The sequence below is a fragment of the Nomascus leucogenys genome, chromosome X, assembly GCF_006542625.1.
Source record: "Nomascus leucogenys isolate Asia chromosome X, Asia_NLE_v1, whole genome shotgun sequence".
NCBI classification, from domain to species: Eukaryota; Metazoa; Chordata; class Mammalia; order Primates; family Hylobatidae; genus Nomascus; species Nomascus leucogenys.
Genome location: NC_044406.1, coordinates 118131792 through 118145291, shown reverse-complemented (window position 1 = coordinate 118145291; position 13500 = coordinate 118131792). Strand labels below are relative to the sequence as shown.

At 36.8% G+C, this 13500-nt stretch overlaps 1 protein-coding gene across 5 annotated transcripts in view; it reads left to right on the top strand.

Moving 5' to 3' along the window:
- MBNL3 (muscleblind like splicing regulator 3) overlaps positions 1–13153 on the top strand; it is a 111807-nt gene extending 98654 nt beyond the window's left edge. For 3 of the 5 annotated variants that reach the window (XM_003272623.3, XM_003272620.1, XM_003272622.2), the window contains 5 exons: positions 224–460; positions 4492–4642; positions 6603–6638; positions 9024–9118; positions 11621–13153. In XM_003272623.3, the coding sequence (XP_003272671.1) occupies positions 224–460; positions 4492–4642; positions 6603–6638; positions 9024–9118; positions 11621–11632 (531 nt within the window). In that variant the 3' untranslated portion in view covers positions 11633–13153. Of the gene's footprint in view, positions 1–223; positions 461–4491; positions 4643–6602; positions 6639–9023; positions 9119–9863; positions 9938–11620 lie in introns of all 5 variants that reach the window. The other 2 variants (XM_003272625.2, XM_003272624.3) reach the window with 2 other exon arrangements.
- The last annotated feature ends 347 nt before the right edge of the window (positions 13154–13500 follow it).

The following is a 13500-nucleotide window of genomic DNA, read 5'->3' as shown; positions in this document are numbered from 1 at the left end:
CTCCTTTTGGGGAGAATAGAATTTTTTTCTGGGAATAGAAATTCTGTCTGTTTATATCTCATAGTGAATATGGCTTTACATTATTCTTTATCTTTTTAGATTTGTTCATACATAATATATTCAATGTATATATAATTACTGTTACATTCACTAGCAAAATAAAAGCCAGTCAGCTTCCAGCCATCAGTGTGATGCGTGTGTATGTGCATGTGTGTGTTCTAAGGTTTGCCGAGAATTTCAGCGTGGAAATTGTACCCGTGGGGAGAATGATTGCCGCTATGCTCACCCTACTGATGCTTCCATGATTGAAGCGAGTGATAATACTGTGACAATCTGCATGGATTACATCAAAGGTCGATGCTCGCGGGAGAAATGCAAGTACTTTCATCCTCCTGCACACTTGCAAGCCAAACTCAAGGCAGCTCATCACCAGATGAACCATTCAGCTGCCTCTGCCATGGTAAGAAAAGGCCTGCACTTGTGGCGTGTTTCAGGGTAAATGCTTTGTATATTCCTCAATTTGTCTAATATCCTGTAACCATAATCATGGATGGTCATGAGTGAACCTTAATATGAACAGTCAAGGTTATAAGCTGGAAAAGAAAGAACCTATTTATTCTACTTTATTTACTAAGATTTTCTAAAGATAATTATTTAAAAGCCTTACTAATGCTTTTAACCTACTGTGCTCTTTCTCCCATTTTCAGAGTATGGGTAAATTATATAATTTGAACAGTAAGTTATTTTTTAGTGCTTTTATAGTTTCACTACCCTCAATATCCTAGAGAGGCAGAAAGTTGCCTCTGCTCTGTGAGCCACTTTCATGGGCACTTTGCTACTAACATCCTTAATGCCTTTCAAAAACACAGCACTTAAAAGATAGGATATTAAGTAGGTTGTAATTTCCTAAAGGTTAAGGCCACTTTTCCTCTCTAGAGGCATAGTATCAAGGACAGCAGCCTGCTTAGTCTGGGGGGAAATTTCTACATGGTTGGGAGCAGAGGCCTGACTTTGGGTTTTTTTTTTTGTTGCTGTTGTTATTTTGTTTTGTTTTGTTTTGTTTTCGTTTTATGGGGGTGGTCGTGTGTTTTTTGTTGTTGTTTGTTTTGAGACGGAGTCTCACTCTGTTGCCCAGGCTAGGGTGCAGTGGCGTGATCTCAGCTCACTGTAACCTCCACCTCCCAGGTTCAAGCAATTCTCTAGCCTTAGCCTCCTGAGTAGCTGGGGCTAGAGGCGTGCACCACTGCTTCTGGCTAAGTTTTGTAGTTTTTATAGAGACCGGCTTTCACCATGTTGGCCAGGCTGGTCTTGAACTTCTGATCTCGGGTGATCCTCCTGCCTCAACCTCCCAAAGTGCTGGGATTACAGGCATGAGCCACTGTGCGCAGCCCAGAGTCCTGACTTTTAAGTTGCTGTAGAAAGCCAGTTTTGAGGGAACAGTTAGTGCTGCTTAGTAACGCTGAGAGGTAGGAAGCAGGAAAAATATTTGTGTAACACTGCAGTGTGATCACTGAGAACCAGGAATTCTCATGACTTAAGTTTGCCACAGCTGTCCATTGTTTTGATGTGCTGCTTGCTATGTCTTTCTTTTTCTACCTGGACCTTTCCTTGTGTAATAAGGCATAACAGCCCCAATAAAGGACAAAACCCACAGGAAACCTCATGTTCCCTGGGTGTGGAAAAAGCACTGACATGACCCTGAAGCCCAAGAGATGCACTGTGAGCTAAATCTCCTCACAAACATTCATAGTTTGGACTCCCATGACAGAGACTTTGCCTATTCACAACAGACAGACACTTATTTTCAAACATCTCTATTAAGAAGGTTTTCCTCATACTGAGTTGAAATTTATCTTGCTGCAACTGGAACTTCACAAAAGAAGTCAGTCCCTATTCCAAGTGAGAGTGACTCTCATGTCTCCTGTGTAAGCCAAATACTGCAAATTTCTCCCACTTTTCCTAGTAGTTTATGGTTTCAAGGACACAGTACCATTTTTGGACTGGCTCCACTTTTTGTCAGAACTGAACTCATTATATCATGAAGGATCTGAGCACCAAAGTAGAACAAACTTACTGTCTCCCTTGATCTGAACAACATAATCTGTTAATGAATGCTAAAAAAGACTTTACCAAATTCTTTTTGTCTTAAATGCTTTTGAATGGGATAATTATAAGCTATGAAAATAGCTTCATATGCATCTGTCCATTTCTGATTATTTGAGTGTGTTTGATAGAATGCATAGGTTACAAGTCAGCCTCAAATTTCCATGTAGAGAGCTAAATATTATATCATAGGCTTTCAATTGTTACTTGTGAATATCAATATAAAATTCTCTTTTAAGTAACTGATCACAGCAGGGTCTTAGCAGTGAGATCAAGTTGGCCCATAGGAATTTGATAGAGGTAAGATTAAATAAAGGAGGGCTTCATGAAGAAATTCAAGCTTTTTGTATTTTTAAGGATTCATAGTGGACATGCTTTGTAAAAGAGACATTTTTACCTTGTTCATGTATATAGCTCAGGTTGAGTTCACAGAAAGCAGCTTGTATTTTAAAAAAAATAAGACACAAAGGGTTGATACTTAGTTCATCCACAGTCTCACACCTCTTCAGCAGGTTTATGAGTTTAATAGTACAATCACCACCCAATTGGAACTGGGCACTGACCCATCAGGATACACCCCAGCCATAAACAAGCAGTACTACCTTACCAGCGTCTACCTGTTGAATGTTCATCTAGGTTTCACCCCAATTTGTAGTTTACATCACCCCAATCATAACTGTGGTTCTGATGATCATACCACGCTGCCAACTTTCAAGAGAAGGGGACACTCCCCATTTATACCAAAGGGAAATCTTTTTAACAACCAGATAAGTAGGTCTTCTGTCTTAGTTAAAATGTTCAGCAAAACCATTTTCTCCCAATGGTAATAAAAGGCATTCGAAATGATAGATTTTGTTTTATGGTTTATGATTTTAGTCCTAACCTTTGCCACCTGGTCTGCTGGGATAAATTTGGAAATTTTATATCTCTAAAGCTACTCAGTTTATTTTATCTCACTCTTCTAGCATGCTTTTCTTTATTTAGGTGAAATGAAAAGCAGATCTGTCACAGTGTGTGCACTGACAGTAGAGTTCCCAAAAGAAAATAGAGATACCTTGAGACCTTTGTTATCCACAGGAAGGAGGTCATGGCATTACCCTTTTGGACACATGGTAGGATAGTTACTCAACACAAGCATTCCTGTTTCCTTAAGAATTTGGAGCATACCTAATTGTTGTTGCTGGGACATGTTTTTTAAGTAACGTGCAATTTGCTGAGAAAAAAAAAAATGTAAAGTAGTGTTAAACTTCTCCAAAGAATCTGATCCAGGGGCAAGTTTCACTGAGTATTATAAGCACAGTGGGATTTTGAAAGAACTGTAGACATGAAAGTATGGTTTAAAAATGCTAATAGGTTTTAGAATTAAACCTTACAAGAACTTAACAAAGCAAATGGTGCATACCGAAATGGACAGCAAGCCTCTATAAATAAGAACTGCATATATTTTGCTAACTATCTACATAGTACATGGGTGAGGTAGGTGGTGGGGGAGGAAATATTCATTTGCTTTTTCCTTACATGTTAGTTAGGAGATATATAATTATAGGACTTGAACCTGAAGTCTTTGTATAAATTGGATTTTATTTCATGGGGCGACAGTGTCAGACTCTGATCTACCAACATCTGTTTTATCACCTATATGCCATTTATGTCGTAGATCTGTATCGGAGTTTTAACAGGCAGAAATCTCTTTCCTGCTATATCTGTTGCTTCTGCTAATCTCATTTTTATAGATTCATAGATGAGTATCCCTGAGATATTAATTATAAATGATTGTTTACTGTAGTAGCTTTCTGTCATATCCTGCCCAAATGAGGTCTAAATTAGTGAAGTTGAAAACCTTTTTTTTTTTTTTTTTTTTTTTTGCATTTTTTTTCTGTTTTGCACTACTGCTCATGTAGTGGACTACCTTTTTTTTTTTTTTTCCTGAGACAGGCTCTCACTCTGTCACTCAGGCTGGAGTGCAGTGGTGTGGTCTCAGCTCACTGCAGTCTTGATGTCCTGGGCTCAAGCAGTCCTCCCACCTCAGCCTCCCAAGTAGCTGGGACCACAGGCATGCACCACCATGCCTGTCTACTTTTTCTATTTTTTCAGAGATGGGGTTTTGCCATATTGCCCGGGCTAGTCTCAAACTCCTAAGCTCAAACAATCTGCTGGTCTCAGCCTCTCAAAGTGCTGGGATTACAGGCGTGAGCCACTGTACACGGCTGTGAACCCCCTTATCTCTGCATTTGGTTACCTTGCTGTGGGGCCACTGCTTATCCAGTGTCTTGCCCAATGGATACCCTCACGGAGGATTCCCAGGAAGTACCTTATATGACTGGTGCTTGCTTGGTTTGAGTACATTTGTTACTTTCTCTAGTACTAGTACCATCTCTCCCCCTACAGGCCCTGCAGCCTGGTACACTGCAACTGATACCAAAGAGAGCAGCACTGGAAAAGCCCAATGGTGCCACTCCGGTCTTTAATCCCACTGTTTTCCACTGCCAACAGGCTCTGACTAACCTGCAGCTCCCACAGCCGGCATTTATCCCTGCAGGTGAGAACACAGCTCTAGGCACTGCAGCGAGTTTGGTGATGTTGTGAATGTATACAATGCAAAACAGCTTTCAAAGAGCTTGTATAGGAGGACTGTCGACATATATTTTGATTAAAAATAAAACAAGGAAGTTATGCTTATCTGCTAGTATCTAGAACTACTTGTTTTTCTATAATTCATGAAAATTCATGGTTTGAAATCAAACTAGGAAAAAGTATCAACATTTTTCTTTTTAGCATTTCTTGGTTTTTGCTTATGATTAATTCACTTGGTTCAGTCTCAAACTAATTCCTTGACTCTTAGGTATCACTGTCACAGACAGTAGAATGCTGTCAAAAAAAAGGAAAAAACTCCCAGCTTCGATATTGTGGAAATGCGTTGTCAATATGTCTTTGATATGCCAAAGGTAGTTAAAATAAAACTACCCTAAGTGCATAATATAGTATAATATAGATTAAACAGTTTCAGCCTGTAACTCCTGAATCAGTTAATATAAAATACATAGCAGTTTATATTTTCTGACATTTTGCAGCGTATTTTGCTATCTCCTACATTCAGCTATATTTAATAGCCTGTTTTACACGAAATTGAATGGAAAATGTTAAGCCAGAAATTTGTTCAATTACATATCATATATTGGGGGGAAACTAATTTTCTTCCAGTGGTTTAGTAGTTTAAGAATGAGCATATAGTCTCTTAGGAATAAATTGAAAATTCTAACCATTGAGAGTACAGCAGTTTTTTTTTCCTTTTTTTTTTTTTTTTTGACAGAATGCTAAATGCCCAAGATTGGAAACTATTTTTAAATGAAAATAACATATGTTTTAAAAAATAATTTAGAAATCCTTGTTAATACTCGGACTTGAGAAAACTTATTGGTTAACTAGTAAATTAATCAGTTAATTAATTTCGAAAGGTACCGTAAAACACCAGTCTTTAATTACTAGCCACAGCAGTCCTTCATGCCATCATTTAAATTATACAATTTGTATACATTTATATGATAGTTTCTGAGAGGAAATATGGAATTCTTCAGCACTTTCTTACATCCCTTATAATAAGTAACTACTGATATCTAATAATTTAGATATTTTCTCCCAACCTAAGAAAAAAACACATAATGTCTACAGAGTAAAAGAGAAAACCAGTATGAGTTGACATGACTTTATTCCTAGCATTTTTTTCTTCAAAAATTGTGGTAATTTACCTACACATTAGATCACTCTACCTTGGCTACTTCCAATTTGTATTATAGCTATGGAATGAATTCAGTAGCCCTGGAAGTCTAGTCAAGGTGGTTGAATATAATAAAATGTATGCTGTTCATCATAGTTTTTCTTAATACTACAGTTACTTTGTTTCCAAGTTTGAATTTTTTGCCAGATTTGGCCAACATAAAATCTAGTTTCATAAGCAAAAATGTCAGAAAAATTCCCTTCCCCTTAATTAGTAGCAACATAAAAGCCTGTCCAGCTAAGAGGTCTCTCTTAATGGAACCTCTTTGCCATATATTCATAGTCAAGTCCTATTGACTATGAGACAGTGGAGGAGACAGTGTTAACAGATTAATACTCTAAATAGAAATACGGACACCAGATACGAGATTCTGGAGCATATTTAGAAAATGATATGTGTAATAAATTAAAATTCTCTTATTATAAAAATTATTTAGGATGTATTTGTCCACAATAAATATGTAATTTAAGTGAGTTAATTCTTTTAAAGAAAAATTATAGCTCATTTTGTACCTAAGAATCCAAGAATTATTTTGATTACCTGGGTTTGTGACCTTAAAACTAATCTGTAATTGTAAACATGGGAGATTGTTGGACTTGCATGTGCTGAGTAATTGATATTGCAAAGAAATAATCTTTCTGTTAAAATGTATTTCTATCAGTAAATCCTTAATAATCAAATATCTCTTTTCTTTACTTTCCACGCTTTTCTGCATGGTGTACAGGGCCAATACTGTGCATGGCACCCGCTTCAAATATTGGTAGGTTTTCTACAAAAATTATCAACATTTTCTAATCTGAAAAAATGTGTTTTTCTGTTGTGACTATGAAAGATGAATGACTGAAAGATGTGGCTGGAAATTTTCTGAGTATGTTAAGGTTTAAAATGGTGCTTTCTGTTTTATGTCTTTGTAGCATCAAAATAGTCCTACTTTCTCAAGTCCTACTTGGTTGCCACTGTGGCCTAATACTGGCCCCTTCATTTCTCTGTTTCTACCCTAACAACAGGAACTGAAATATTAAAAAACGTTTCTTTTTCAATATTTGAAACTAGCCACACTGGGCAGTTTTGTTCTTTGCTTAACAGGTATTATTTAAAAATTGTAAAATACTTCAAATGTATAACTTGTAAAGTACAATGAAACAATTCCCACCTGAAAAAGTTATCTATACGACTTAAAGCATTCAATGTTCCCATGTTGTGAGAGGATGAGTTCAGCAAAGCCAGAGGATTCTGCAGTGTTCTGTAATGAATCCTGTAGTGTTCTAGCCTGAAGCACCATTGGCACAGAAGCTAGGCACAACAGAATCATTTCAAAATGACTCTGAGTGTTATGTGATTTTTAACAAGCAGTTGCACACAGATCCTTTTGTTAGCCACTAACACAATATGATAGCCATCTCTAAACCATTTTATACAGCACTAATACTGAAGAGCATGAGAAAGGAATGGGGAGTTCACAGCTCCTACAGTCCTCATGGGCACAAGGAACAGACCAGGAGAAAATAGCTCTGTTCTATGCAAGGAGAAATGATCCCACCCCGTCCCACTCTACTGTCTCACATCAATCCAGGCCATCCCATCCCTTTTGAGAGTTTGCAACAAATTAACCTTTGTCACCTTGGTGGACCAGAGTAGATGCAGAGCCCCAAAAGCACTACTAACAGGCTTCTTGAGAATAAAGTTCAAAATGACAACCACATAGTAGCAGCACTCACTAACATAGCGAGATCTGAACCCTGGGAATGGAGTCAAACCCCTGTTACTGAGGGTTTGACTGTCTTCTGTAGGAATTAATAAACATTTCCATTAATACCAACAGGAGCACAATATGTATACCTTTGAATCATAATGTGTACAATTAGAACAGCCTTCCGCAAGTTTGAGAAATGTGTCTTTGCCTTCATGTTTTGTGACAGTTTTCTTGAAGATGCTCTCTTGTCCTTTCACCTTCAGAGCTTTGCTTAGGAATGCAAACTGCATTCTTAGTGGGTCTGCTTCCTGTACAATTGCTGCACTCCCAAAGGGAAAACAAGAGTGTTTTTAGGATTGGCATATGAGACAACAGAGATGGCTCTGGGTAATGGGTAACTAGAGATAAGTGGAAGGGATAACTATGGAGTTTCTGTTAATCGCCATTTGGGGTACATTTTCAGTTTCTATGGCATTGCACATGTTAATTTTTCTCTGGCCATTCATTTTCTCTGTAGACTTTCAGAAAATCTGAATTTAATTGATGTAGACATGATAAGTTATTACATATACATGCTCTCCATTCACACATTGCCATTCACACATTAATTCCCTGGTTTGCTTTCTGAAATGAGCTAGACATCAGAAAGCACCCAAAACACTTTCTAAATGAGATAGAAACTAGAAAAGGCAAAGATAAAACATCCTGCAAGAGATTTCACAGCTGCTAACCATTGGAGCTATAATAGTTGCTGTGAAGACAAGATTTACTGTGAAGTACTCCATGTATTTGTTTGATAAATGGCCAAAATTTCCCAGGAGTTTGCCAGAGGCGTACTTAAAAACTTGCATGCATAGTTCACTGTATTCTTCATATCTGCCCCGCTACCACATACCAACCAGTCTACCTACCATGTCTTTGCATGCAGATCAGGTAAGTATACATATAACTGTCTATTTGCACCTGCAAATCTAGTGACGGCATTCATGTCCATAAGTCAGTGAACCTAAATTCCAATTTATGATTCCTTAATTCCATTTTGAATGCGCAGTCCCGTTACTTGTCTGCTTAACTAGCTTCAGATAGATAGCCCTTGTAACATTGGATTTTTGTTTTCATATGCATTCATTATAGCCCCTTCTGAAAATTTAGCCTTTTGAGTAAACTACAATGGGATTCTGCTCAAAAACATACTAAATGTTGAGAATGGTTCCATTTTCCATATTGGTAACTATAATTGGCTTTCCCCTTTTCTCTTTTTAATTTTCCCCCCTTCCATGCTGTGTTGCTTTGCACTGACTGTGATTGCATGAATACCCTGATGTATTCGTCGTTATGATGTCACATGGCTTGTTGCTGTGATACCTACCACACCTCATTCCATCGTAAATGTCATGGTTGCATAAATCCTCTACCCTCCCGTGTGTTGCTTCTATGGTTTTCAACTGAAAGTGCCCATGATGCACGGTGCTACACCTACCACTGTGTCTGCAGCAACAACACCTGCCACCAGCGTTCCCTTCGCTGCACCAACTACAGGCAATCAGGTTTGGCCATTTATTTAAGCTGTTCAGATCGAGATAACTACAATGTTTTGGTAATGCACAGTATATGCTTTTTGGATTGGTGAGATTCTTATGTGTTTCTTAAGCCATTGTCACATTTAGAATTTTTATTTTTGTGTATATTCTAGAATGCTATATGTGCTTTGCTATTCATCCCAAGATGAATCAGAGGAGTTTTGCTCATTTTTGATTGGTTACCAGATGTTGCTCTTGATATTCTATATTTAATTACTGGTAACACACCAATCCTCAAATGTATATACTTAATATTACTTAAATGCTTCCTCACTGGTCAAGATAATTTATTTCACTGCCATTTTTGATTATTGTGTTTAAACTTTGCCTTAGTATAGTCATCACCTTTACCTTCAGATCCACTGGAGAGAAAACAAAATATCACATTTCTTTCCAAGACATGGATATCCTTATCATTTCCCAGTGATTACATCAGAAGTTCCTTCTCATATGGACATTAGATGTGCTTGTTGTTTTGATTTTTATTTGCTTTAGGTATTTCTAGGCAGAGTTCACAAGGCAAATTATAATTTTGGGGGGAGTCTTGAAATTATAAGGAGATACATACAATAATTATTGTATAGTATTAGGGCCATTTTGCCTTATTAAAGTGGGAACCATGCTTACAGACTAAAAGTTCCACATATATAACAACATAAACAGAATTCTCTCAAGAAACTATTTTAATCTAAAATCTTTTTTACTACTATAGATACCCCAATTATCAATAGATGAACTGAATAGCAGCATGTTTGTTTCACAGATGTAGAAGTTCCCAGTAGAACAGTAAGTTTCTTTAAGTATTAATATAAATAATATTTATAGGCTACATATTTTATTTACACAATTGCACTTGCTAAAAGGCTTCGGTTAATATTTTCATTCATAGACATTGCTTGTGATGTAGAGCTTGATTTATACATTATAAATTTTCCAAATTGAAATGTGAGCGCAAATATGCAATATTTTTTATATGGCAATGACAGCTGGTACTGTATTTTCTCAATGAGCTAACACATTCTTAAATGTTTTCCTATTATTAAAGGAATATATGATTTGTTAGCCAGAGGCACAGATTACTTTTGAGTTGTAATTCTTTAACCATTTTATAGCTTTACTGTTTTTTTGAAGATCAAGAATTTTCAGGATTTGACTGATATGATTATGTTAAACACAGCACTATGCCTCTCATGTGACATTGTATTGAATTTTGAGTGACATAATTTAGTAACTGAGTCATTATTTTCATTCCAATCATGTCTCTTTTTTAAAATTTTTGTTGTTGTGGGATTTTTTTTTTTCTCCTTCACCCTCAATCTCCTCTTTGCCTGGTGCCCATCATGGCACACACTTTTTTGAGCAATCATTCACTTAAGAACATGTGACTTCTGAAGCCACTTAAGATTCCTAGGTATTTTAATTAATTCTAGGGACTTACTAAAATAGTGTACCAACTCTGAATTGCATACCTTCGTCATCGAAAGTTTGAAGTTCTCACACCTGGAGTGTGTCATTTGGTTGAAGAAGGCAGCAGTTCTGTTCCCTAGTGAACTAGTTCCCCAGACCCCAGCTAGCCCTTCTTTCCTGCTGAGGACACACGGGCTTAGAACACTAAGTGTTCTGGACAGAGCAGATAGCCGACTGGACATTAAATAAATAGGTCTCCTCAATCATAAGGAAGGATTTTAAAAGGCACCTTTGAGCACATGGGATAACTGAGGGAGCTATAAATTGTAATTGTTTCCGGGGGTGTCATTTGGGATAGTGGCAACTTGAGAATAGCACTAAACATGATAATGTAGGTTTTGCCAACACATGCCCAACTTTCATGGGCTGCTTTACATCAAGGTAACCACAAGTTGTCAAATTAACTTTCCAACAGAGCATGTTTGGGAAGAGTGACTCCTTCTTGCTTGATTTTGTTAGAAATGTAGAGATATTTGGCAGAACATAATCACTTCAATATGTAATAGGTGCTAAAAATTTCTCTAAAGTTCAAAAATGTAATTTTGTACAATACAATACCCAGATTTCACAGGTAGGCTATTTCTGCATGGCTCTAAAACATTCAGAGAAAAAGTTGAAAGTGTATTTAATACTTGCATATTTCAAAATGTTCGGTATCAAACATGTTTTCTCAGTACATGCCAGTTGAAAGGTGGACACATGGGTGTATGTTCAACAAAAAGTATTGGCATTGAGTAGATAGATAATGCCTTAAACATTGGAGTGCATCTCTGTTAGGACAGTTCTCCACATCAGTCAAAGGGTATCATAGACTATCATAGATACATGGTTCTTTCATGATCATTCTCAAAAGCCCCATTTCAATCTGAAATTCAGATTGGGGATATTTTGGCAGTGTTAACAGACAGAACTGGAACAAGACCCACCACACTCTCCTGACTCTTCGTTCAATAACCTTTCAATATTTCTCACTCTTTCTTTCTTTCTTTTTTTCCATTTCAGCTGAAATTCTGAACAGCAGAGTTATGGAGTATCAGAATCTTTCCATGGAAACCTCCATATGGCCTTTCTATATATATTCTCGTATGTCTTATTCTACCAACACAACAATAAGCGTGTTGCAGCCAATGTATTAAGCAAAGCAAACCTGCCAGCCAGCAAATTCAAATAAAAAATAAAGCATTAAAAATCAATGGAGATGTTAAAACAACATGAATAGAAAACTAATAACTAACTACCATCCATCCTATTTGAATTATCAAGCAGAACATGACCATAAAATTTGGTAACTTGTTACATTACTCTTTGTGATTTTCTAATAACCATGCTAAGTGTATTTCCACAGTGAGCTTTTGGCTTACTATTTACATTCTTGGTGGATAAATTGTTCATCTGTTTTTGAAGTGTTACCTTACTATTTTGTTTACAAGATAGTCTATTGGGTTGATTCAGGATGTAACAAATATATTCAGTACCATTTCTTGTGTCGTATTGTGTTGTGCTGTGTTAGGTTTTTACATACTGTAGTGTTTTGCTGTATATGTGTGGTGTTTGATTTCAACTAAAGTGTTATTAGTGGGGAACAGAAGTACGTGTGCTTAAAAACATGACAGGTTCATGCAAATATGCTCTCTTTCTTTAGAATATTTCTGTAGGTTTCTTGGGACTGACATTTAAAACGCCTCACTTTTGAATGTGCACAAAACCTGCTCATTAACATGCATGTGTATAATTTGTACCTGCAGATCTGATGTTGCATAATACAATCAAATTGCTAGATTTTTTAAAGAGAGAAATAATTACCTGCACAAAGCAGAGAACTTCATAAAACATTAACCCCTAATTCACTCTTCTTAAATAGCTTGGCAAATAAGACTTTACCTTTAAATGAATTTCTCAGCATTTATACTAAAAATTATGTAAAGTGCCCATTAGATTTTTTTTGTGTGTGGCTTGAGAATCCTGTCTCCTAAGTTGAGTGTCTAAAACTGAGCCATTTGTCATCTTCAGCTGAGAAACTGGTACTTGGGAGCTTAAAAATATGCTAATTACAAGTTATAAATCAAACAGAGAGATGGGGGCATGGAGATAGTTTTTACATACTGGAGGAAAGTGTGTAAAACCATGGCAATGTCACCTTTTACACAAATGCCATTTTCCAAATGCAAATGGCTCATGCTCTTTAGACTAGTCTTTGAATAACAAGTAAGATGCAATCTAGCAAAAGTCAGTCAGGGTGAAAGAGAATTGGTTACAAATGAGGACTTTCCTCCCCAAATGGACAGTCTTCTCTGTTGATCACAGAGGGAGCCTGAGTACAGGCTTGGAGAAATGGCTAGGACAGGGAACAGGGAAGCACTTACAATTATTCCTTGATTTATTCAAAAGAACTGGGAAAGATGGTTGTAGTTGTCTTTAGCTTCGGTTCAACTGAGTTTTGTTTTGTTAAACAGTTCAGTGAAGGAGAAAGCACCTGTGATATATGGCAAGTGTCCCCCTGCCCAAACTTTAACGTCAGACCCTCTCACATCATAACCAAGCCTCCTTTTTGCTTGTTTGGATTCGTTTGCCTTTATATATGTTTGAAAATGACAATAGAGCGGGTTTTAGCACCCTTTGAATGAGACAGAGTAGCTATACTCCACAGAGCTCAGCTGAATTCACATTACTAATACTTATGAAAGAATTTTACAACCAAATAATTCCTGTGGTGTGTGACATATCTCATCCACTCTACTCATTTATTAATGTTATTATACAGTGGTGGAAACATAATGACATTTTACATTAAGTAATAGATTTAATATTTTCTAGTAAATAGATGTTCTTCCACCAGAAAGTATAAAACCATCATATATATATATATATATCTATATAGATAC